The sequence below is a fragment of the Kogia breviceps genome, chromosome 14 (assembly GCF_026419965.1).
Source record: "Kogia breviceps isolate mKogBre1 chromosome 14, mKogBre1 haplotype 1, whole genome shotgun sequence".
Taxonomy (NCBI): domain Eukaryota; kingdom Metazoa; phylum Chordata; class Mammalia; order Artiodactyla; family Physeteridae; genus Kogia; species Kogia breviceps.
Window position 1 is genome coordinate 14,594,893 of NC_081323.1, and position 24,156 is coordinate 14,619,048.

At 46.9% G+C, this 24,156-nt stretch overlaps 2 protein-coding genes across 7 annotated transcripts in view; one reads left to right on the forward strand and one right to left on the reverse strand.

The window, feature by feature from the left end:
* ZSWIM3 (zinc finger SWIM-type containing 3) lies at positions 1-19,886 on the reverse strand. Of its 5 annotated transcripts, XM_067013519.1 has the most exons (4): positions 17,783-17,997; positions 17,292-17,473; positions 3,464-3,696; positions 1-2,452 (listed from the first exon to the last, which is right to left on the reverse strand). In XM_067013519.1, exon 4 carries the CDS (start codon positions 2,383-2,385, stop codon positions 508-510), a length of 1,878 nt encoding a protein of 625 aa, XP_066869620.1. In that variant the 5' UTR covers positions 2,386-2,452; positions 3,464-3,696; positions 17,292-17,473; positions 17,783-17,997; the 3' UTR covers positions 1-507. The 5 variants fall into 5 exon arrangements, with proteins under 5 accessions (XP_066869620.1, XP_066869617.1, XP_058893741.1 ...); XM_067013516.1 differs by lacking the exons at positions 3,464-3,696; positions 17,783-17,997 and adding an exon at positions 19,703-19,886; XM_059037758.2 differs by lacking the exon at positions 3,464-3,696 and having other exon boundaries at positions 17,783-17,869.
* ACOT8 (acyl-CoA thioesterase 8) overlaps positions 17,826-24,156 on the forward strand; it is a 12,613-nt gene continuing 6,282 nt past the window's right edge. The window contains exons 1-2 of one of the 2 annotated variants that reach the window (XM_059037843.2): positions 17,826-18,066; positions 19,344-19,480. In XM_059037843.2, coding sequence (XP_058893826.1) covers positions 17,948-18,066; positions 19,344-19,480 — 256 coding nt within the window. In that variant the 5' untranslated portion in view covers positions 17,826-17,947. The remainder of the gene's footprint in view (positions 18,067-19,343; positions 19,481-24,156) is intronic. The other variant, XM_067013526.1, reaches the window with a different exon arrangement.

The window sequence follows — 24,156 nt, forward strand, 5'->3', positions numbered from 1 at the left end:
TTTCCCCTGCTTCTTTGATTTTATTTAAAAAACAAAAACAAAACAAAAACTTTAATATGAATAAAAATAGGTACAAATAACAAATTCTTTGTAAAGAGCAGCAACAGCCAAGGATCACCCACCTTCCTTTTGTCCCTGAAACTAAGCTCTTTTATCAGGTCCCTTTTATCTCACCCTAACCTGGGGCAGAGTTTCATCTCTATGTAGTGAATAAGATCTAAATTCAGGGGTTGAGGGAGAACGAGGGACGACCCTTCAGCATGGAGATAACTTTGGCCTTGAACAATGAATGAGGCTCCTGAGGAAAATCAAAGGTAGGGCAGAAAAGGGGTAGATTCAAAGGAATGTCACATAGTGGGGTTCTTCTTCTTCCTGTTGGAACAATTTTCCTCACCCTACCTAGGAAGACATTGGTTAAAACACTGAACCCTAGCATGTCCTGCCCGCTTTGAGCTCTCAGACTCCCAGGGAGAGTGGTCTGTGGCCCGTCGCGCCAGTGTAAGTGCTTCAATCGGGAATTGTGGCTCCAGGAGGAGCGAGTCCCTCCCCTTCCTCCTGCTTTCCCCAGAGGAAAGGGAGGCGGCCCACATCCTTGAAGTCCCCCGGCTGCTGACTGGGATCAGGAGGCTGGCAGGGGGCCGCCCAGATGTCCACAATCTTGCGCAAGGTGGAACAGCGCTCCTCCAGCTCTGGTCCCTCGCTCTGCATCAGCAGGTTCGCGAGCTCCCTGCTTAGGTCCTGAATCATGTCGTTCCGTCCTTTCTCCCCTGGCTGGCCTGCGTTTGGCAACAGGACAGGGTCCCGGAGCTCCCCGCTGGGCCCGAGGAGGTGCTGGTACCTCTTCTGCCACCTGCGGCACACCATGGCTTCGCCCACGGGCCTCTGGCTGGTGTGCAGCAGGGCCAAAACGTGCCGGCACGGCAGGCGGTACCGCTGTTGAAAGGAGCAGCTGCAGCTGCAGCCGTCTTTGCTCGCCTGGTGGGAGTCCTCCAGCAGCTGCACGTCCACGGAGCAGCCAGCCACGCCCACCAGGTGCGTGGAGTTCTGCGCCACCGCCCACTCATTGTGGCACAGCTTGTAGGCCAGATCGGAGCCACTCTGGAGTAAGGAGTCTAGCATGCCGCCCTGGGAGGGCTGCCCCTGCGGCTGCTGCTGCGGCCCCTGCGGCTGCTGCTGCAGCGCCTGCACCTGCTGCGGCTCTGGCTGTGCCTCTTGCACGGGCAGCCTGCTGAGGCTCCCTCCGCAGATTCCAGAAGCCTTCTTGGACTTTGGTGCCTTGCTTGCTGGCCGGGCTCTCTTTAACCTGGGGGGAGCAGTGGGCAAGTTCTTCAAGCCTTTGGTGTTAAAGAAGTCTATGTAATCCACAAAGCGGAGGATGCAGTCCAGCAGGGACTGCTGTTCCCGGAAGAGGCTCGACACCTTGCTGGTGACGACGTCCAGGCTGTCCATGTAGGTGTTACAGGCATGCAGGCCCTTCCTGACGTGCATGTACCACAGCAGTTCACAGGAGAACCAGTGGGCCTGCAGGAAGCTGAAGAGCTGCTCATCGAGCAGGGCTTGGGACATCTGGCAGAGATTTTGCAGGCTGGCCTCGGAAGTGACAAACACGGCCTCCCGCAGGGCTTCCTTCATGAGCCTTTTAAAGGATGGATCTGCTGAACTACGATGCAACTTCTTCTCCAAGAGTCGGGTGGTGTGATAGATGGAGAGGAGGACGCGGGCGGCAGGGAAGATCTCCTGCAGGATGGCTCGATGAGGGAAGGATGGGTCCACAAAGACCACCTTGACCTTAGGCCAATCTGAGTTGAACTCTGTAAAGATACTCAGCATCTTGGCCACGGAGGTGGCTGTCTCGGCCTTGAGCACCGCAAAGTGTACCACCCGCCCCTCTCGTTCCTTGCTCTCCACCAAGAAAGCGTAGAGGATGTGGCCCTGGGCATTCTCCACCCGGTGCAGCAAGAGATTCTCAGGGAAGCGGATGAAGAGGTTGCTCATCTTGCTGCTCTGGAAGCTGAGCCTGTCCAGGTCTTGGCTGCTGCCCACACTGAAGGAGGCCATGGAACCCACATCCACCTTAAGAAAGTTCTTCATCACTTTGGCTATCTTGGCCAGGTCAGAAGGAGTGATGCCCTCCTGCTCTGGCTTTGAGGGTGTTTGGACCTTATCTAAGCAAAATGATGGCTCACCCAGGGACTTCTCAGCTGTGCCAAGGTCTTTGTTGATCGTGGGCTGTGCAGGCTGGAGCTTCTTCTGAGATTTGCCAGTGGCGTCTCCTCTAGGACCCGCAGTTTTGGAGTCAACGTGTATATGCTGTGTGTTCAGTTCACTGATAAATAGTCTATCCAGTTTCTCATTGTACTGCAGGAGCAGGTATGCTGGGCACATAGCCGCCGCTGCTGTTCTCTTCCTGTTTGACTGGGTCCGAATACAGACAAATTTCACCTGCACATATCTAGGGAAGGCAGAGGTGAAAATGAAAAAGGTGCTGACCACCCCCTTTCTCTTACAAGTCCATGCCCTGCAGGGACTTGTAGCAGCTGATACATTTCCGGGAGACCACAGTGCAATACAGGATGTAGGAAAAGGTTTACGTTTTCTCTCCAGTCCCAAAGTATTCAGGTCTTTCTTCAAGACCCCATCCAACTAAAACACCCTTCCTGTTCATCTACAGAAGTTCTAAGCCCCAACTCCTTCTATTTACTCTCATTTTCCCATCTGTAGTTGTCAACAATTCCATCTGAGGCAAAGATACAGGGAAAATAGGTAAGAGGCGGCAGCAGAGCTGGTTACTCACTGTGTAATGTGAGTGGCCCCTCACTCCTGCCTTTAGGGAGCCATTGCCTCCTCTGCCTTCTCCTCTAGGTAGCAAAAAATAAAAGAGGCCTCAGGGGTTAGGGTGTATCTGGGATCTGGGCTCACCTTGACTTAAAGAAAAATGTCCATATCCTAAAAGAGTGAGAACCCCTGGGCTACATGATCTTTAGGATCCTGCTAGCTTTGCCTTTCTAGGCTGATTCAAAGGAGAACAGTAATTAAATTGAATATCTGCTCTTTTCCCCTTCCTATCCTCATTCAACCCATGCTTCAAGGCCCAAATCAGGCCCCACCTTTCTCCAGGAAACCTTTATGGAGGCCCTCAAGCCACAGTAATTGCTCCTTACTTCAGATTCATAGCATTTCTTTAAAGGAAAAGGCTTAGCAGATTTTCTGGGTAACGGTAGTGGTTAAACGGTGGATACGCTGGAAGCTGACTCTCTGGACTTGAATCCAGGCTCTACCACTCAGAAGCTGTTTGATCTTGGGCAAGTTACTTCACCTCTCTGTGTGCAGAGTTAACTGCACAACTCCTCATCATAAAATGAAACTAATTAGGGCTGTTATGAGAATTAAATAGGCCACAGACCTAAGATTTAGCCCAGAACCTGGTTCAGCCTTTCATTTATTCTAAATAAAAGTCACCTACCGTTACTACGGCTCCTAAGCCTTGTGACCTTTTCTTGGGCATTTATGCAGTGTCTTCCCAATTGGATGGGGTTGTTTTCAAGTGGCAAGAGCAAGTCAGTCCTCAATGTATTCCAAGCACCCAACACCACTGTTGTTCCTTCAGCAGATGCTTGTCAAAGATGTGCTGGATGAATGACTCAGGGACCACAGGTGGGCGGGACGGGTCACACCCCTGCCTCCTCAGAGAGTGTCCTAACCCAAAGACCCAGGAAGTGGGGGGAAAAAATCTCAGCCCCTGGCATGACATGACACAGCACGGGCATCTCACCAACCCCCTTCCAAACACTCTGGCCCAGCTGGGTCCTGTTTGCTCATCCTGTGGGGCAAGCTTAGAAAAATAGGATGTCACGCCTGAAATAACAGGGCGGAGGGGCCTGAGGCTGAAAATGCCTGCACTTGTGGCGTGCGCAGTGCCAGGGCGCCTAGCTCAGGGAGCAGCCCAGTAGTACAGCAAGGCCAGCGAGGGGTGACCGCGGTGCAGCCTCTGCCTAACTCTTCCGCCTGTTTTCCACTGCCCCAACTGTCTTGTTTTATTGTACCCTAGAAAGACAAACTGTCTACTGCTTCCCATGTTCACTACACTGTGTCTCACCTCTGTGCCTTTGCTCGGGTCGTCTTTCTGTCTGGAATGCCCTACTCAGCTGTCTTCATCTCAGAGCTAATTCATCCTTCAGGACTACGTGCAACTACCACCTTTCCTAGGATGCCTCCCCCAAGCCCTCAGATTGGGCCCTACCCTTCTGCTGGCTCAACATCTTAGCACAGATCTTAGCTCATCACTTTATATTGACTTTATGTGCTCATGGTATATGCTTGTTAACCTATCTTTTTTTCCAAAAAAAAGATACTGGTGAGTGCCAACCATAAAGCTCTTTCCACCTTTGCTGGTTCTATTAATGACTGCACCTCCCAGGGTGGAGACATTGGCATTCTTTTTAATTCCTCCTTCTCCATGTCTATATCCAGTGTGGTAAGTCTTTTAAATTCTTTCTTCCCACTATTACATATATTAAGAATTATTATATGCCAGGCTACATGTAAGCCCCTTACATGCATCCTTTTACACTAAGAAAAGGGTTCTATCATCTACATTTTACAGATGGGGCAACAGGCTTAAAGAGGTTCTCAAGGATGAGAATCTGGGATTTAATCCTCCAGCTAAAACTGGACGACCTGGGATTTGAACTAAGCCTGCTTGGCTACAGTCTATGTAGTTAACCATTATGCTGCCTGTCTCCCTCTCTGAATTCTCATTTTTACCCTCCTCAACTTGACCCTCAACACTTTGATTGTTCAGGTTCAATAACTTACTTTTTTTTTTTTTTTTTTTTTTTTTTGCCGGTACGCGGGCCTCTCACTGTTGTGGCCTCTCCCGTTGCGGAGCACAGGCTCCGGACGCGCAGGCTCAGCGGCTATGGCTCACGGGCCCAGCCGCTCCGCGGCATGTGGGATCTTCCCGGACCGGGACACGAACCCGTGTCCCCTGCATCGGCAGGCGGATTCTCAGCCACTGCGCCACCAGGGAAGCCCAACCTAGTACCCTTTAAGCTTGACATGCATGATGCGCATCACGCACCAAACAAGGACAGGATGTTTAGAGATCTTTAAGGAAGTTATTGAGCTTCCCTGGTGGCGCAGTGGGAAGCCCAACCTAGTACCCTTTAAGCTTGACATGCATGATGCGCATCACGCACCAAACAAGGACAGGATGTTTAGAGATCTTTAAGGAAGTTATTGAGCTTCCCTGGTGGCGCAGTGGGAAGCCCAACCTAGTACCCTTTAAGCTTGACATGCATGATGCGCATCACGCACCAAACAAGGACAGGATGTTTAGAGATCTTTAAGGAAGTTATTGAGCTTCCCTGGTGGCGCAGTGGCTGAGAATCCGCCTGCCGATGCAGGGGACACGGGTTCGTGTCCCGGTCCGGGAAGATCCCACATGCCGCGGAGCGGCTGGGCCCGTGAGCCATGGCCGCTGAGCCTGCGCGTCCGGAGCCTGTGCTCCGCAACGGGAGAGGCCACAACAGTGAGAGGCCCGCGTACCGCCAAAAAAAAAAAAAAGGGCACTAGGTTAAAGCCTCTGTTCTTTTTTCCTGCTTCCCTTAATCTTTTTTTTTTAATTTTAATTTTTAAATTTTTTCGCTGCGCCATGCGGCTTGCAGGATCTTAGTTCCCTGACCAGGGACTGAACCCGGGCCCTCGGCACTTTCTGCCAAGTCCTAACCACCGGAACGCCAGGGAATTCCCATGCTTCCTTTACTCTCTGGTATTGAGTATAATTTACACACAGTGAAATACACAAATCTTTTGTAACAATTCTTTGAGCACTGTAGTCATTTTAATCTTTATTTCTATCTCCCAGGTGAGAGCATAGACTCTCTTCAAGACAGGGATGGGGTTTTACACTTTTCTAAATCTCCCTTAGTGCTTACATCCAAGTGTGCTCAGCCAGGATCTGGAAGAAGGGAGTCAGCCAGTCTTGCTTCCTTTCGATGTACTCTGTACAGGTACAATGTACTCTCTACCTGGACTGTGCCCCCAGTGTACTCCCAGTGCCTGGCACTGCACCTGGCACAGACTAGGTGCTCTGAACACACATCCTGAATGAACATTAAATGGGTGATTGCATGACACAGAAAATTCTCCTTATAACACGAGCAGCACGTTAGGAAGATCACTGGGAGAGTTCGTCAGGTGACTTGGCTTCTATCCCAACACTATTACTAACTATAACTTTGGACAAGTCCTTTGTTTAATTTCAAACATTTACTAAGTCCTACTATGTACCAAACACTATACTAGTTGCTCAGAAGGCTACAGAAACAAATGAGATAGTCTCTACTCTCAAAGTCTAGTGAGCAAAGAGATTATTACATAGATGGCCAGTAAAGCCAAAACTAAGTGAATGGTTAGAGGTACAAGCAATATACCTATAATTGAATAAAGAATGATTTACCCTGACTATAGGGATTGGAACAGATCTAAAGCTTTTGATTAATTTCACATAAGATTTGTGTCCTTGTTGCATGTAAATTGCACCTTGAGCAATGAACAGAATTTTTACAGGTGGGGTCAAGCCATTTTAGACAACATAACCTGAGTTAGGAACAAGACTCTGGAGCCAGAAGATCTGAGTTTAAATTCCAGCGTTACCACTTAGCTATGTGAACTTGGACAAGTCACTTCACTTCCTCTCAGCCTCCAATTCTTATCTATAAATATAGAAATAACAAGAGTACTGATCTATGAATAATCAGTACCTGATCCAAGAATAATCAGTACCACTAAAAGTGAATTCATTTAAAAGGCTGTGGCAGACAGAGAAAGATAACGACTATATGGTATCACTTCTATGTGGAATCTAAAAAAATACAACAAACTAGTGAATATAACAAAAAAGAAGTAGACTCACAGACATAGGGAACAGACTAGTGGTTAACAATGGGGAGAGGGAAGCGGGGAGGGAAAATATAGGGGGTAGGGGATTAAGTGGTACAAACTATTATGTATAAATAAGCTACAAGGATATATTGTACAACATGGGGAATATAGCCAATACTTTATAATAAGTATAAAAGGAGTAAAACCTTTGAAAATTGTAAATCACTATATTGTACACCTGTAACATATAATATTGTACATCAACTATTCTTAAATTTAAAAAAAAAAAGGGCTGTAGCAGGATCGGTTGGTGGCCAACCCAACATCCCTTAGCCCCCTCCTCCTTCCTTCCTTCCTAACTGAAGGCCAACTATATTCGGGTTGCCATTCCTCTCCCACATAGCTACGTGCTTCAGGGCTACTCTAAGCTAATCAAGGTTATCTCATTAGGAATGGCCATGGACACTGGCCCAATTCTGCACAAAGAAACATGATAGGAAATCTGCAGGAAACCAAGGCAGGCATTTTCTTCTGGATGTGACTCCTACATTTGTGCCATGTGGCGAGCCATCCTGAGGGCAAAGCTGAGACCTGAGGATGGCAGAGTGGAAAGAAGGGAAAAGCCTGGGCCGCTGAAACAATCCCCTTTTCTGGGCTAAGAAATAAAGCATTTTGAGTCAGAGTTTTCGGTTAATTACAGCCAAAAAAACTTCGCCAGAAACCACATTTCACAGGAAATTAGTGGGAAAAAAAAGATTTGAGCAATGTTTAAAAAAAATGAGATGAAAATTATTAAAATATTATATTTAATGAAATTTAAGTTATAATGGCAGCTATCTGCCAATTCTTAGAATAATCAAAGAACCACTTAAAGCATCAACTTATTTTTTTCTTGGTACATCTCCCCCAAACACTCTGATACTTTATTTCCTGTCTTACTTTTGCAATATGTAAGAGTCAATTTTACCAAAATATTCCTGGGCTTTATCACGTTTCCCAAGGGCCTAATTTAATTTTTTGCTATGCAAATCCTTTGCTTTTCATGTCTGTACATATCATTGTCCTGCTGATTTCCCTTCTCCATTTGGCAACTGGCATAAGGCTGCAGGTGATGTAAGGATTTCTCTATCATTACTTTCAGGGACTTCACCAAGTCCTACAGCTCTTGGAAGACATGTAATTTCAGTTTGCAATCAGTTTTATTTTCATTGTATAATCCTTATGTTTACCGCATCTATTCATTTGCCAGAAACTCATTACCATAGATGTTGATGGAACCGGTTGGATGAGCAGGAAGGAATGACTAAGTAGTGACTAATTTTAAAAGTGGTTAGTTTGTTAGCAAGATTTGTGCTTTCCTACAGAGCCTTGTGATTAGTGATACATGGAAAAATGAAAACTCAGATAACAAGGGCTTAGTTCAAAGGGTGTGATGAGGATTAAACAAAACAATGTCTGTAAAGTTCTCAGCAGAGTGTCTGGAACATGTTCCAAAAAAGTATTCAAAAAAGGTAGCTATTAAACTGAACAGCAATGGAGAGAGACATTGGAATACTTCACGGTTTGAAGACTATCAATCCCCCAAAGACATAGCAAAAAGAAAAACACAACAGCCATATGTAAAAATATGGGAAGGGAAACTGGGCATAAAATCACAGAATCTCTCAGTTGATTGGGACTTTGGGTCATTTAGTAGTACCTCCCACAACACATTTTTCTGACTCTTAAAAATACCGGGGCTTGAACTTCCCTGGTGGTGCAGCGGTTAAGAATCCGCCTGCCAGGGACTTCCCTGGTAGCACAGTGGTTAAGAATACTCCTGCCAATGCAGGGGACACGGGTTCAACCGCTGGTCCGGGAAGATCCCACATGCCACGGAGCAACTAAGCCCGTGCACCACAACTACTGAAGCTGCACTCTAGAGCCCATGAGCCACAACTACTGAAGCCCATGCGCCTAGAGCCCGTGCTCCGCAACAAGAGAAGCCACCGCAATGAGAAGCCCATGCACCGCAAGGAAGGGTAGCCCCCGCTCACCACAACTAGAGAAAGCCCGCAGGCAGCAACAAAGACCCAACGCAGCCAAAAATAATAAATAAATAAAATAAAATTTATTTTTTATAAAAAAGAATCTGCCTGCCAATGCAGGGGACACGGGTTCGAACTCTGCTCCGGGAAGATCTCACATGCTGCGGAGCAACTAAGCCCGTGAGCCACAACTACTGAGCCCATGAGCCACAACTACTGAAGCCCGCATGCCTAGAGTCCATGCTCCGCAACAAGAGAAGCCAACGCAATGAGAAGCCCGCACACTGCAACGAAGAGTAGCCCCTGCTCAATGCAACTAGAGAAAGCCTGCGCGCCGTAACAAAGACCCAACGCAGCCAAATAAATAATAAATTAATTAATTAATTAAATAAAAAAAAATACCGTGGCTTCCCTCGTGGTCCAGTGGGTAAGACTGTGCGCCCCATGCAGGGGGCCCGGGTTCCATCCCTGGTCGGGGAACTAGATCCTGCATGCTGCAAATAAGAAGCCTGCATGTTGCAATGAAGATCCTGCATGCTGCAACTAAGACACGGGGCAGCCTAAATAAATAAATAAATATTTATTTATTTAAAGAAAAAACAAACCCTACTACTTTCCATCATGTACTACAATTATGACTTTGGCAAATATTTACTGAGCACTATGCTTCAGTAACTACATGTATTTTATTTAATCTTCACCACATCCTCCTCATTTTACAGAGGATGAAACTGTGTCATGGAGATTAAAAGTCTTGAGCAAGGTCAGGGTTAAAGCCTGTCTTTCTTTTTTTGTGTTTTTAAAAAATATATATATTATTATTATTATTTTTTAAAATTTTTGGCTGTGTTGGGTCTTTGTTGCTGTGCACAGGCTTTCTCTAATTGCCGTAAGCAGGGGACTACTCTTTGTTGCGGTGCGCAGGCTTCTCTTGTTGCGGAGCATGGGCTCTAGGCACGCGGGCTTCAGTAGCTGTGGCTCACAGGCTCAGCAGTTGTGGCTCGCAGGCTCTAGAGCACAGGCTCAGTAGTTGTAGCGCATGGGCTTAGTTGCTCCACGGCATGTGGGATCTTCCTGGACCAGGGCTCGAACTCATGTTCCCTGCAGTGGGAGGTGGATTCTTAACCACTGTGCAACCAGGGAAGCCTGTCTTTCTGACTTCAGAGCTCTCACTTTTTAAGCTGATATGCCAGCCTCTCCTGAACTTCAAGGAATCGCGAACCCCCTTTACATCTCCCATAGGCATTCCTGTAACCTCTGCATTAGTATTTTCAAATGGCTTATTTTATTTTTTTGGCTGCACTGCGCGGCATGTGGGATCTTAGTTCTCCGACCAGGGAAGTGCAGAGTCTTAACCACTGGACCTCCAGGGAAGTCCCCTCAAATAGTTTTCTTTAAATCAGCTCACTTTATTTAATAAGGATCTTTATGTTTAGATATTAACATAAATACTTAATATTAAAATCATCTCACCTGACCACCAGTAGTTGCAGGAAACACTGTGCTCTACTAAATTATCCCTTGAAGAATTTTCCCCCCACCTGCCCTCCAGTCCCACAAGAGAAGCGCGAGAAGCGCTCATTCCACACATCCGTACATCACTCAAAAAGCCCAAGTTGGGCTTCTCTGGTGGCCCAGTGGTTGAGAGTCCGCCTGCCGATGCAGGGGACATGGGTTCGTGCCCCGGTCCGGGAGGATCCCACATGCCGCAGAGCGGCTGGGCCCGTGAGCCATGGCCACTGAGCCTGCACTCCACAACGAGAGAGGCCACAACAGTGAGAAGCCCGTGAACCACACACACACAAAAAAAAGCCCAAGTCAGTGTGCTCTGCACAGAGCCAGTATCCAACACATGATCCAAGAAGATCCTTTACAACATCCCACCAAGCAGTCACCCCTCTGTGCTAAAGGCCTGAGCTGGTAGAGCCCACACTTTACTCATCTTTTTACCCCAGCTCAACGCCTGGGGGTAAACCTGTTTACCTCTTACTAGAAGTTTGTTGAATGAATCAATACTGGAACATTGTTACAACCCAGTGGTTAAGTAGGGGACTTAAGAGCTCTGGCAATAAACAGGCTGGGTCTGACCTTCAGTTCTAACACCTTGAAGCTTTCTTATAGTTTCTTGAAACCTTATCCCACTCCCTGCTTCTACTTGCCCACTCCTTTCTGCCCATTCTCATTTTTCTTGGCTGTAACTGTATGAAAAATTCGGACTTCCCTGGCTCCCACCAGGTGATTTTGGGCGGGAGGGTGCTTTTTTTGTTACAGGTTCTCTTATTACTTTCCTCTTCCAAGTCTTGACTACCTCAGGCACTGCCCCTGGCCTTGCCTTTACTGTATCCAGCCGCTCTCCTCCCTTTTGCTCCAGAATGTGGAACTAGGAGGTAACAGCCTTCAAAGAGTTACATAATGAAACTCTGAGCCTTAACATAAAGCAGAAAGGCAGAACTTTCAGTCCTCTTAACATTCAACTTCTCCTGGCTGTTACCCCATCTGCACAATAATATTATTATAATGGCAATACTATTTATGGAATATTTTCTATGTACTAGGACCTGCGGTATACATTTTACATGTATTAACTCATTTAATGGAAATAAAACCTACTTCTGACAAGGAGATTCAGAGGACCAAGTCAGATAATGAGGTGAATGTGCTTTGTAAACAAACTATGGCTGTTTTCTCCTCAAGAGCCTACGCTGGTATTGTCAGCCAACACCCTGACTCTACCCACCAAGACGACAGGTCCCTGTCATTCCCCACCTGGCACCCTAGACTTTTCCTTCAGCACTCTTACTATTTTATTTTATTAATTTTAATTTTTGGTTGCATTGCACAGCTTTCAGGATCTTAGTTCCCTGACCAGAAATTAAACCTGGGCCTTTGGCAGTGAAAGCATGGAGTTCTAACCACTGGACCACCAGGAATTCCCTTTTACAACTATTTTAAAGAAATCATTATTTCTGTGATTAGAGTTTAATATGTCTCCCTGACTGGAGGGGAAGCTCCATGAGGGCAGGGACTCAATTTATCTTTCCAACACTGTGTCTCAGACACTAGCATGGAGAAAGTTTTCAGTTAACAATTGGTAAAATCAATGAATTAAAGGGCTCATACAATGGAATAAGTGATGTGGAGTAATCTCCAAAATACGCTGACAAGTGAGAAAAGCAAAGGTGCAGAATGATGTGTGTAAATAGTATGCAGCCACCTGTGTTAAAAAAAAAAAAAAAGGATGCATACGTACACACAAGATGTTTGTTCAGCTCATGCAGCTGAATATTAAAAAAGCAAACAACCCAATCAAAAAATGGGCAGAAGACTTAAATAGAATTTCTCCAAAGAAGACATACAGATGGCCAAGAAGCACATGAAAAGCTGCTCAACATCACTAATTATTAGAGAAATGCAAATCAAAACTACAATGAGGTATCACCTCACACCAGTTAGAATGGGCATCACCAGAAAATCTGCAAACAACAAATGCTGGAGAGGGTGTGGAGAAAAGGGAACCCTCTTGCACTGTTGGTGGGAATGTAAATTGATACAGCCACTATGGAGAACAGTATCAAGGTTCCTTAAAAAACTAAAAATAGAATTACCATATGACCCAGCAATCCCACTACTGGGCATATACCCTGAGAAAACCATAATTCAAAAAGACGCATGTGGGCTTCCCTGGTGGCGCAGTGGTTGAGAATCCGCCTGCCGATGCAGGGGACACGGGTTCGTGCCCCGGCCCGGGAAGATCCCACATGCCGCGGAGCGGCTGGGTCCGTGAGCCATGGCCACTGAGCCTGCGCGTCCGGAGCCTGTGCTCTGCAACGGGAGAGGCCACAACAGTGAGAGGCCCGTGTACCACAAAAAAAAAAAAAAAAAAAAGACGCATGCACCCCAATGTTCATTGCAGCACTATTTACAATAGCCAGGTCATGGAAGCAACCTAAATGCCTCTCAACAGACGAATGGATAAAGAAGATGTGATACATATATACAATAGAATATTACTCAGCCATAAAAAGGAACGAAATTGGGTCATTTGTAGAGATGTGGAGGGATCTAGAGACTGTCATACAGAGTGAAGTAAGTCAGAAAAAGAAAAACAAATATCGTATATTAACGCATATATGTGGAACCTAGAAAAATTGCACAGATGAACCGGTTTGCAGGGCAGAAATTGAGACACAGATGTAAAGAACAAATGTATGGACACCAAGGGGGGAAAGTGGCGGGGGTGCGGGGTGGTGGTGGTATGAATTGGGAGATTGGGACTGACATGTATACACTAATATGTATGAAATGGATAGCTAATAAGAACCTGCTGTATAAAAAAATAAATAAAATTAAATTTAAAAAAAAAAGATATGTTTGTTCAGGCTCACGGGTATCTCATGAAGATAACAGTGGTTGTCTCTAGATAACACAGTGGAAGGGACACTGACTTTTAGACCCTTTGATGTAATTTGAAACTTTTAAAAAATTAAATGACTATATTGACCACTCAAAAACAAATTCATTTTTTTAGGGCTTCCCTGGTGGTGCAGTGGTTGAGAGTCCGCCTGCCGATGCAGGAGACACGGGTTCGTGCCCCGGTCCGGGAAGATTCGATGTGCGGCGGAGCGGCTGGGCCCGTGAGCCGTGGCCGCTGAGCCTGTGCGTCCGGAGCCTGTGCTCCGCAAAGGGAGAGGCCACAGCAGTGAGAGGCCCGCGTACCGCAAAAAAAAAAAAAAAAAAAAAAAAACATTTTAAAAATTGTTCAGCCTGCAAAAACAAAAATAAAACCAATCCAAGGGCTTCCCTGGTGGCGCAGTGGTTGAGAGTCCGCCTGCCGATGTGGGGGACGCGGGTTCGTGCCCCGGTCGGGGAAGATCCCACATGCCACGGAGCAGCTGGGCCTATGCGCCATGGCCGCTGAGCCTGCGCGTCCGGAGCCTGTGCTCCGCAACGGGAGAGGCCACAACAGTGAGAGGCCCGCGTACCGCAAAACAGCAACAACAACAAAAAAACAATCCGAACCTCTAATCTGTTAGCTGAGTCCTTTCCATTCTCTTTCGCACTGCTCCAGCATAAATCTTCCTTCCAGCCAAGCAGGTCTCCTCACTGCCTCCCAAGTACAGCATGTTAATATCTGCACTAGCTCACATACCATTTCTCCCTCCAGGATGTTAACCTTCCTGTGGCAGGCCGAATGGTCCCCCAAAGATGTCCACTTCCTAATCTCTAAAACCCGTGAATAGGTTAGGTTACATGGCAAAGGGGAATTAAGATTGCAGATGGAATCAAGGTTGCTAATTAGCTGATTTTTTAAAGGTAAATTATCCTAGATTATCTGCACAGGGTCCTAAAAAAATGGAAGAGGGAGCCAGAGAGGGAGATGGGATGAAGCGGGGCCAGAGTGATGTGATGTGAGGCCTCCACCAACCACTGTTGGCTTTGAAGATGGAGGAAGGGGGCCATGAGTCAAGGAGTGTGGGCAGCTAGCTTCTAGAAGCTGGAAAAGACTCGGAAACAGCTTCTCCTCTAGGGACTACAGAAAGAAATGCAGATATGCTGACACCTTGGTTTTAGCCCAGTCAGATCTGTGCCTGACTTCTAACCTACAGAACAGTAAGAGACTAAATTTGCTTTGTTAAAACGATTATGTTTGTGATAATTTGTTAGAGCAGCAAATACACCTCCTGACACCTCCCCATCTATGGAGCCCAGCTCAAGCCTCCCTTTCTCACTTGCTTCCCTAGCCCACTGTGATTTTTCTCTGAGTCCCTGCAGCACCAGTTTCGCTGAATTACACATGTAACACTTGATGACTCATTCATTCAACAGTTACTTAAGGGCTGCTATGGGACAAGTCCTGTGCTAGACCCTGGAGATGATCCACCTGAAGGGTGTTTAGGTGTGATTATGAGGTGTTTGGACTCGATTCTATGCAAGCAGCATGGTGTTAATCAGCGAGAATGCAAAAAATAGTAAACAAGAGCCCCTCCCTGGAAGAGCTCAGCAAACCAGGGAAACCTCTGTAAACTGTGTTCCTTAACGATGTGCAAATAACTGTAACAGGTGTTGTCAGAACATAGAGCAGGAGCGTCTAACCTAATCTTCAGGGTGTTAAGAAAGGTTTCCTGGAAATTATGCTAATAACTGAAGGAACAGTAACAATTAGCTAAGACAGAGTTTTCCACAAGTAGCCCCAAATGACCTCAGATTATACAAGAATATTTAATAGTCATTTAGAAATATATACTATCTTTTTGCCACTATACTGTTACTTCTTATATATTATTGCTTAGATTGGTTCTAAAGTTTCTTTGACTATTAGAAGAATTTCAAGAAAAATGTTAAGTAAATTGTAGTTCAGGATATATAGTACAGAGAGGGTAGTATAAAAAACAACTAATATTTGAGGAAAAGGGAGCTAAGATAAGTGGATGGGCAAGGTTATTCTAACCAGCAGACGTGGTAAGTGCAAGGACCAGGAAGCTGTGGGCTTGGGACAGGAGCTGAATGTGGAGTAAGACCCGGCGTAGATGGAGCACATGGTGCAAGATGGGGGGATCCGAAGGGTCAGATGGTCTGGCCAGCCAGCTTAGTAACAGTCCTGGACTTAATCATGAGGGCAACGGGAGGCTACAGCACTTTATCTGGACTGTAAGCAGTTTGAAAGCAGGGCATTTTTTGGTATTCTTTGGCTGCTTAGAAGGATGCTACCCGCAGAGATCAAAGTCCAAACACCTCAAAATGGTACTTACAGACCTTTTACATAAACTGCAACTGACACAGCCTCCTGTCAAGCATGGCATCCCACACTGTTTCTCCAACATGCCACCTTCTTTGACGGATCTGTGCCCTCGCTCCACAGCTCCTTCTGGTCAAACCCCTCTGTGATACTTGATATTAACCATTGAACTTCTACACTAGCCCTGTGCCTTCATTCACAACCCAGCAGAAACCATTACTTCCACTGCGAAGCCTTTCCCTTTCTTCCCAGGCATCTGTCACTTCTTCTGCACATCTCTTTTAAAGCATTTATCACATACTAGTTGGTTTACCTAAGTCCAACTCTATGCCACCTCAAGCTCTTTGAGGGTAGGTTTAGTTACTTATTCATCTTTATGTTAGCTATACCCAGCACAGCACTGGACTTCAGAGTAGGGGAAAAAAACACAGCCTGCCTGCTTAGAGAGTGAGCTTTGGCCAAACGCCTCAACCCAGAGGTCTCAAACTCAGATATACTTTGACTCTCTGAGCTGGCCTATAGAGTGTGTATTTACATGTGAATTGATTTTCAATTTTTAAAAAGTGGACACATTCGCATAAAGCCTGGATTGCTGGCTCCACTTGTCCCAAATCTGGGAACACTGGATCTTCATTTTCACATGGCAGCCATCAGCTGAAGTTAATTGGCCTGCTCGCCATTTTGCCCAGTTCACACTTCTGTTCTCCCTAGCACAAACACCTGATGTTGGTTATTTCGTCATTCCTTTTTGTATAGTTAAATTAAAAGTTAAATTTTCTTACACTGGGCTGTTTCCCCTGAGTCCTTAAGGCAACTGAGTTTTCAACCCTTAGCTTAGCCTCCAAGCTTCTTTTCTCATCTGCCAAATGGAAAAAATAACATTTGCCTATAATTTTCAATACAGCCCTGTGGGGTAAAGCGTACAGAATAGAGAACGCTGCCTGGGACATGGGAAGTGTTTGAAAAACGGTTGTAAATCTCAGGAGCTCAAGAACCATTTACAGAACGAACAAACGAATGAATGAATGAACAAACTACCCAATAAATGACCAGTGTTACTGCTTTGTAAAGAGAAGACTGATGAAGAAAATTCTCGCCAAGGTGTTTTTATCTATTTGTGAAGGCCATACTTTGTGTCTGGGATACGGTAGGTGCTCAAAAAATGGGACAGGTCTTCCCTGGTGCCGCAGTGGTTGAGAGTCCGCCTGCCAATGCAGGGGACACGGGCTCGTGCCCCGGTCCGGGAAGATCCCACATGCCGCGGAGCGGCTGAGCCCGTGAGCCACGGCTGCTGAGCCTGCGGGTCCGGAGCCTGTGCTCCGCAACGGGAGAGGCCACAACAGTGAGAGGCCCGCGTACCGCAAAAAAAAAAAAAAAAAAAAGGGTCAAACTGCAGCTATTATGAATTCCATAAAAGCTGTGAATGAAGGCGTCAGTGAGCGAAGGTGAAGCGGGTAGTCAAAAGGCGATGCCTATGGAGCTTTTGCGCTTTTCACCAGGCACACAGCAGGCGCTCAATTAGTGCCTGTGGAATCCTCAAAGAGACAGGGGCCCAGCTGCACTCCCTCCTCCTCCAGGCCGCCCTCCTGGGGACCATCCGGCCTCCTCCCCACCCTCCTGCCCCGCCCGCGCCCCCCCCTTACAGGATGTCCTCGCGGATGGAGGTGCCATGGTTGAGGTTGTGGAAGCGGACGGAGACGCAGTTCCTGAGAATGAAGGAGCACCTGTTCTCCTTTTCGTAGGCGCTGAAGCACTCCTTGAAGTCCTCGTAGGTCTTAAAGCAGCTGCCTAGCTCCATGGCTGCCCCCTCTGCCCACACCATGGGCTGCAACAAGATAATCACCAGGGGTCAGAGGTCACCTCTGAGGGTCTACCGGCTGGCGTGGGCCCAGGATGCCTTAAGGGTGGGCCCCTATTGGGTGGCCTGTTAACGGAGCTCAGGTGAAGCCCTGGCCTGACAGGGATACGGTGGGTTGGGGGGCGTCTTAGCTCTCTGGCAGAGGGGAAATGACACTCAGCCCTTATTATCCAGTCCCGGGGCTCCGCCCCCTCACTATCACATCCAATCATGCACGGGTTCTCCGGACTGGCACTCATTTTCTCCAATCGTTAGAGAGCAGGTGGGCTCACTCACCCGAAGACTGACCGAAGCACCGACCAATCATAACCTGCATCCCACTTTCTCAGGGCTTGCGGGGGACTTCCGGTTACTTAGCTTCTGCTGGAGGTTGCGCGTTCTGTCCAGGTCTCCGCGTGTTCCCCCGAGCGCAGGGTTCCGGGCCGGCAGCAAGTGGGCTACATGTCGTCCCCGCAGGCCCTAGAGGATGAACAGGGCGACGGCGATCCACCCAGGGACCTCCGCAGCGTCCTGGTCACCAGCGTGCTCAACCTCGAGCTGCTGGACGAGGATCTCTTCAGGTAGCCAGCCGGCCGCATCGGGCCCGCACCCACGCATTGGGTCAGAGGCTCCTGATCTTGCCTGCTGCCACCCCATTGCGCCTGCTTGTATCCCCCTGGACGAGGATGGGCTCTGCGCGAGATGCCTGTTCCGCGATTGGGAGGAAACTTGTGCCTGACAAAGCTGCCCCGGCTTCCTCCTCGGCGCGGGGGTCTGTGCAGTCCCACCCCTGGGAGGTCCTGGCAGTATAGGCAAAAAGTGGTGACCCAAGGTATCCTTCTCAGCAGCCTCCCCTGAGGAATCATGTCCTAGGGAGAGCCAGTCCAGAAAGGGCAGTGATTTGTCCAAGGGCACAAACTTATCCGCAGCTCCTGCATATTCACTATAATTTCCTCTTACATTTCCCCATCCCCACCACCACTAGGTGGGGTCTAGTAGCTCTTTATTCATTCTGAGGCCTGAGCCAGTTTCTTTCCTGATGCCGCTTAAATTCTTGACTGTAACTGGGGATTTAATAGTTTGGGCTTCCAAGGCTCCTCCTGGCTTATTGGAAGCTATCTTAGGTATTAACTTACCCCCACTTAAACCAATTACAAATAACTCCCTGGAGGGCTATTTACAATGCATTATATGAAAAATGCTGGTCTGGGCAATGGGAAGCTGGAGACCTAAATTCTTAATCCTCTACTGGGCTCATGCAATGGACAAGACTTTTCACCTCTGGGGCCTCAGTTTCCTCATCTGTGCACTGAAGGGGTTAGACTTGAAATCTGAGGGCCCTTCAAGCTCTAAATCTAGTTCTTTTAAGAATGGGCTGTCAAGTTGAGGGGTGTAAGTGGCAGATTTTAATGCAGTCCCCCCCGCAGCTTGTGGGGTTCATCTTGGTCTACTCAAGGGCATGAGAGGCTTATGCCTTACCCTGGTATGGGCAATGGAAGAAACAATGGACTTGGGCTCAAAAGACCCTGATACTGCTCAGGATGGCAATGGTTGAGCTGTGTGTTTGTGACCTTGCTCAAGTCAGTTTCCCTCTCTGATCCCTATTCTCATAAGTATAAAATATGGGGATTGGTTCATTATCCTTAACTGAAGTCCACAGAAGTTTGGGGCATCCTTAAGGCCTTGAAGTTGTAGGTAGAGTGGTGTTAGGATATTTGCCTGGGGAAAGGCTTTCACTAGATTCTCAAACGATCCCAAACCCCAATCAGGTTAAGAGATCCTACACTAGAGGATCATTGAAGATTGTGGAATATGGCCCAGCACCTAAGTCTTTCCTGTTTTTCCCCTCTCCCCACAGAGGAAGGCATTACTGGGTACCCTCAACCCAGCGGCTGTTTGGGGGTCAGATCGTGGGCCAGGCTTTGGTGGCTGCAGCCAAGTCTGTGAGTGAAGATGTCCACGTGCATTCCCTGCACTGTTACTTTGTTCGGAAAGGTAAACCAACCCCTCCCTTAACCCACCCCAGCACTGGTGGCCCAGCAGCCACTTCTTTCTGGCCTTGGGGAGCAGACTGAGGAGAGAGAGGGAGAGAGGTAGAGGGGGGAAGGGAGGGGAGGGGAGGGGAGGGGGTGGTGAGGGAGAGGGTTAATTGATTGCTCTTAGGGAAGCCTAGAGAGGAAGAAGGCCTGGGGCCAGGAACAGCCTTAGACCCCATACCTGCTGAGATACTGGGTACTTGTTTTCTGGCCCACAGTGGCACAAGACTTTGGTGCTTAACGGTTCCCAGTGGGTCTTTTGTTCTTTATTCTTCATACACCTTGTGGTGCCAGTCCTGTGCTGGATCCTCAGAGGGGTGCTGAAACCTCTGCTGGGACTTTGAGGCAGGCAGCTTAACTTGGAGAAGAGACCAGCCTGGGAAACAAGAGACCTTGGGTCTAGTAGGAGCTTTGCCATTGATTCACCAGGCGACCTTGAGTGAGAAATAATCACCCTCCCCCACCCCTCCTTCATCCCACCTGAAAAATGCAGAAGGGGCGAGGCCAAGCAAGATCTCTGTAGCTGCTTACAGCTCTGGAATCAAATGTAGGAGGAGAGAGTAATCTTTTAAAACCCATGCTCCCTTTTGAGAAACATAAAAATCTCACTCCTAGGCAGATGCTCCCAATTTTAAGAGTCTGTCTTCTGCATGGTCCCATCAGCTGAGAAGAATTTATGAAACTTTATGATATGTGATCTGTATTTTAAAAGACAATGGGTTTCCGCCTTCATTTTACAAGTATAAAATAGTTAATAGTAAATACACCTTTTCATACTACGTTCCCATGCCCCTCACTCCCCATCCTTTTACTTCCTTTACTTCCATGACAGTCATTGCTAGAAAGCATTTGAATACTTACCTTGGGGCGAGCCCCGTTCTCAACTTTTATGCTAGCTGAAAGCAGATGTGCCCTTTGTTCCCTCAATTTGGTTGTAAACTCCAAAAGTGCTGGCCTTTTGATATTGTAATCCTTCTAGCCCAGTGAGACAGTTTTGTTTCGTTTTGGGCGGGTGGGGGCATTACCTGATCTCTCTGAATCAGTTTCATCATCTGGTTTCTGAAAAGAATTCTTAGTCTTTGCAAGTAAAGTATCTAGTTCAGGGCCTGGAATGATGTGGGTTTTCCATAAATGGTAATTATCATTACTTTTCGATGATGAACTTATGGGAATAATTAAAAGTTGCATGTTACAGTGCGCAGCTATTTACATTATCTTGTTTAATCCTCTTAAGTAAACAGCATTCCTGCCACTATTCTATGTATAAAGAACCTTGGACCCAAAGAGTTTATCTAAGAAGCTCCCATAACGCTCAGGTAGGCAAAGCCAGGATTTGAACCTGAGTTGCTTTGTGTGGCTCCAAGCTCTACACTTTGTTCTCCTTCTGTGATTTTTCTCTTTCCCTCTTGGGAAATAATTCCAAACCATGGGAGAGCCCATCTCAGGTTCTGGGGGAAACATCCACTTCCTTGGAAATTCTCCATCCAGGGGCAGCATGAAATGAACCATGCCAACACTGATAATCACCAATTATTTGTGTCCCTATCTGCTTTTTGAAAGGCTGCAAGACAGCTTAAAATAATTGGCTATTATAGGACTATTAAAATAAAAGTCAGAATACCCTGGCGGTCCAGTGGTCCAGTGGTTGGACTCCACGCTTTCACTGCTGAGGGCTTGGGTTCGATCCCTGGTGGGGGAGCTAAGATCCCACAAGCCGTGTGGTGCAGCCAAAAATAGATCAATTAATTAATTTTTAAAATAAAATATAAGTCAAGGAAGATTAGGAGTATGGGATTAACAGATACAAACTACTATACATAAAATAGATAAGCAACAAGGATTTACTGTGTAGCACAGAGAATTATATTCAGTATCTTGTAATAACCTATAATGGAATATAGTCTGCAAAAAAATTAAGTATGGGAAAAAATAAAACATTTGGGGCAAAAAAATTTTTTTAAGAAGGATATTAGGGCTTCCCTGGTGGCGCAGTGGTTGAGAGTCCGCCTGCCAATGCAGGAGATACGGGTTCGTGCCCCGGTCCGGGAAGATCCCACATGCCGCGGAGCGGCTGGGCCCGTGAGCCATGGCCGCTGAGCCTGTGCGTCCGGAGCCTGTGCTCCGAAACGGGAGAGGCCACAACAGTGAGAGGCCTGCGTACAAAAAAAAAAAAAATCTATAAAAGCCCAGTATAGAACATTAGTCAGTTTGGGTTTTTGGTTTGTTTGTTTGTTTTTGCTGTGGCGCAGTGGTTGAGAATCCGCCTGCCAATGCAGGGGACATGGGTTAGAGCCCTGATCAGGGAAGATCCCACATGCCGCGGAGCAACTAAGCCCGTGCGCCACAACTACTGAGCCTGCACTCTAGAGCCCACGAGCCACAACTATGGAAGCCCACGTGCCTAGAGCCCGTGCTCCACAACAAGAGAAGCCACCGCAATGAGAAGCCTGCGCACCGCAACGAAGAGTAGACTCCGTTCACCACAACTAGAGAAAAGCCCACGTGCAGCAACGAAGACCCAACGCAGCCAAAAATAAAATTTAAAAAAAAAAGTATTTCTCTAGATAGGTAGAAGAATGTAATACAGGTGTTACCTGATTTGGTATAGGTTTAAAGCATGGAGAATCTTGAGCAGGAGTCAAAAAACATTATTCTGTAAAGACAGAGTAAATATTTTAGATTTTGTGGGCAAAAGCAATAGCAGATAGTATGTAAACAAATGGACTTGGCCATATTCCAAAAAATGTTATTTACGGCATCAGTTTCCCTATCTATACAATGGTGATTAGACCCACTTTGCATAATTAATATGAGACCAACGTGAGAAAAGATACCTTAGCAACAATAAAAAAATTCATAAACAGAAACCTCCATTAAGTAGAGTTGGGAGACCAGAGTGGGGAGCGCTCATGCCCTGTAACAATAGCAGAGCCCGACAGGAAAAAGACTCCTTTCTGGCAAGGACTCAGCCAATGAAAAATCATGGGCTCTCTGTTTACTAGGGCCCTCCCAATTGCATATACTATAACCCTCCATTTTCCCCTCTATAAAAGCATTCTCCTCTTGCTGGAGGGGGACTTGCACGTGGCTCACCGTGGTTGCAGACCCCGAATTGCAATTCTCTGCTGATCCAGAAGAAACCCATCTTTGCCGGAGAAGTATCTGGTTGTCTGTTTCAGGTCCACATAACTAATGCACTCACTCCATAACTGTTATCTCACTTCCTTCAATATACTGCAGAGCCTACCAGCGCTGTTCCAATACAAATTTTAAAGAACAGGTCTGGAACTCATTCACACTGAGAGATAAATCACTAGTAACTGAAAATACTGAATTTCAGCTGCAGCCCAAGGATTGGATGACAGCTTTTTTTTTTTTTTTTTTTTTTTTAATAGTTTGTTGATAGGGAAGGGAGGCCTCCTTCCCAGGCCCTGAAATCAGACTGCTTATGTAGCTGTCTCGTTTCTGGACTCTTGGGAAGCCCTTCCCAAAGGCCTTTGGCCTTGAGGAGCCCCCATTCTGATTAAAAATGCCCCTTTGGCATTGCTGGCTAATAGACCTGAGCAAACCCGCTGGGCTTCAGGGCTTCACAGGAGTGTTTATTGCTGTTGAATGAGCCTCCAGTGGCTGGTGGGCTCCCCATTTGGATGGGGTGGAGGAAGCAATGCTTCTCCAGACCTGCTTCTTTCATCTCAAAGTTGAAAATCATCCCCAAGACATCTTACCATCTAGATGTCAGCGTTCTCCAAGGTCGGTCTGACTCAGACTAAAGGACTTCAGGGACACCAGGAAGACTCTCTCTAAAAACCTTCCCGACCTGTTCATTGAGGGTTGCTGGGGCCAGTGTCTCCCATCCTGCTTTGTGAGCACAGAGAGCGAAGGAGAAGGGTCAGGTGACTTCCATTTGCCTTACGGATGAAGGGACTGACAGCAGGCTTTTCCTGGGAGAATCAATATCAGACAGTGGCCAAACCATATATAAAAATAGAACTCTGAGCCACATCTGGTAGCAAGTAGCACAGGAAGCCAACCTACTACCTACAAGTCAGGCTTGGAGGAAGTCAGACCACCATTTCTAGCAGCCAGTCCAGGAGGCCAAACCATAGTCCCTGTAATGATCAGCCCCTAAAGGCCAGGACTTCATGAATAACTGAGAGCTTCCCTAATTTTTGCCCCTGCTTCCAACTTAGGACTAACTGGGGAAAGCCAAACATGCACCCCTCACCAATTACATAGGCTGCCCTGCTTCTAGTTAGCCTGCCTATCAGCATGCCGGCAGCCTCCAAGCAGGGCATACCTGAAACCTTTTTCTTCACTATAAAGCTTTCCCACTCCTCTGTCTGCCTTTGAGTCTCTGCCAAGCGGAAGTGATTGTGGATGACTCCCTTGATGCACTAAACTCTGAATAAATAACCTTTGCTTGTTCTCAAAAAAGAAAGAAAGAAAGAAAGAAAAACAAAACAGGCAGCAGGCCAGATTTGCTGACCCCTGATCTAGAAGAATGGTACCGGGTTCATGACAAGATCCCAGTCACAGAGGGAACAAGACAAAAGCTGAGAGTATTTTATTGAACAAACACAGAGCACTTACTACATGCCAGATATTATTCTGAATACTTTACGACTCCGAACTAAT

Coding starts and splice junctions, on each gene's coding strand:
- ZSWIM3 (XM_067013516.1), bottom strand. CDS start 19,798: ATGAAGAATAAAGAACAAAAGACCCACTGGGAACCGTTAAGCACCAAA. Junction 17,474..19,702: donor AGTACCCAGTATCTCAGCAG/GTATGGGGTCTA, acceptor ATCTTGTTGCAG/CCCATGGTGTGGGCAGAGGG. Junction 2,453..17,291: donor TCCATCCGCGAGGACATCCT/GTAAGGGGGGGG, acceptor TGCCTTCCCTAG/ATATGTGCAGGTGAAATTTG.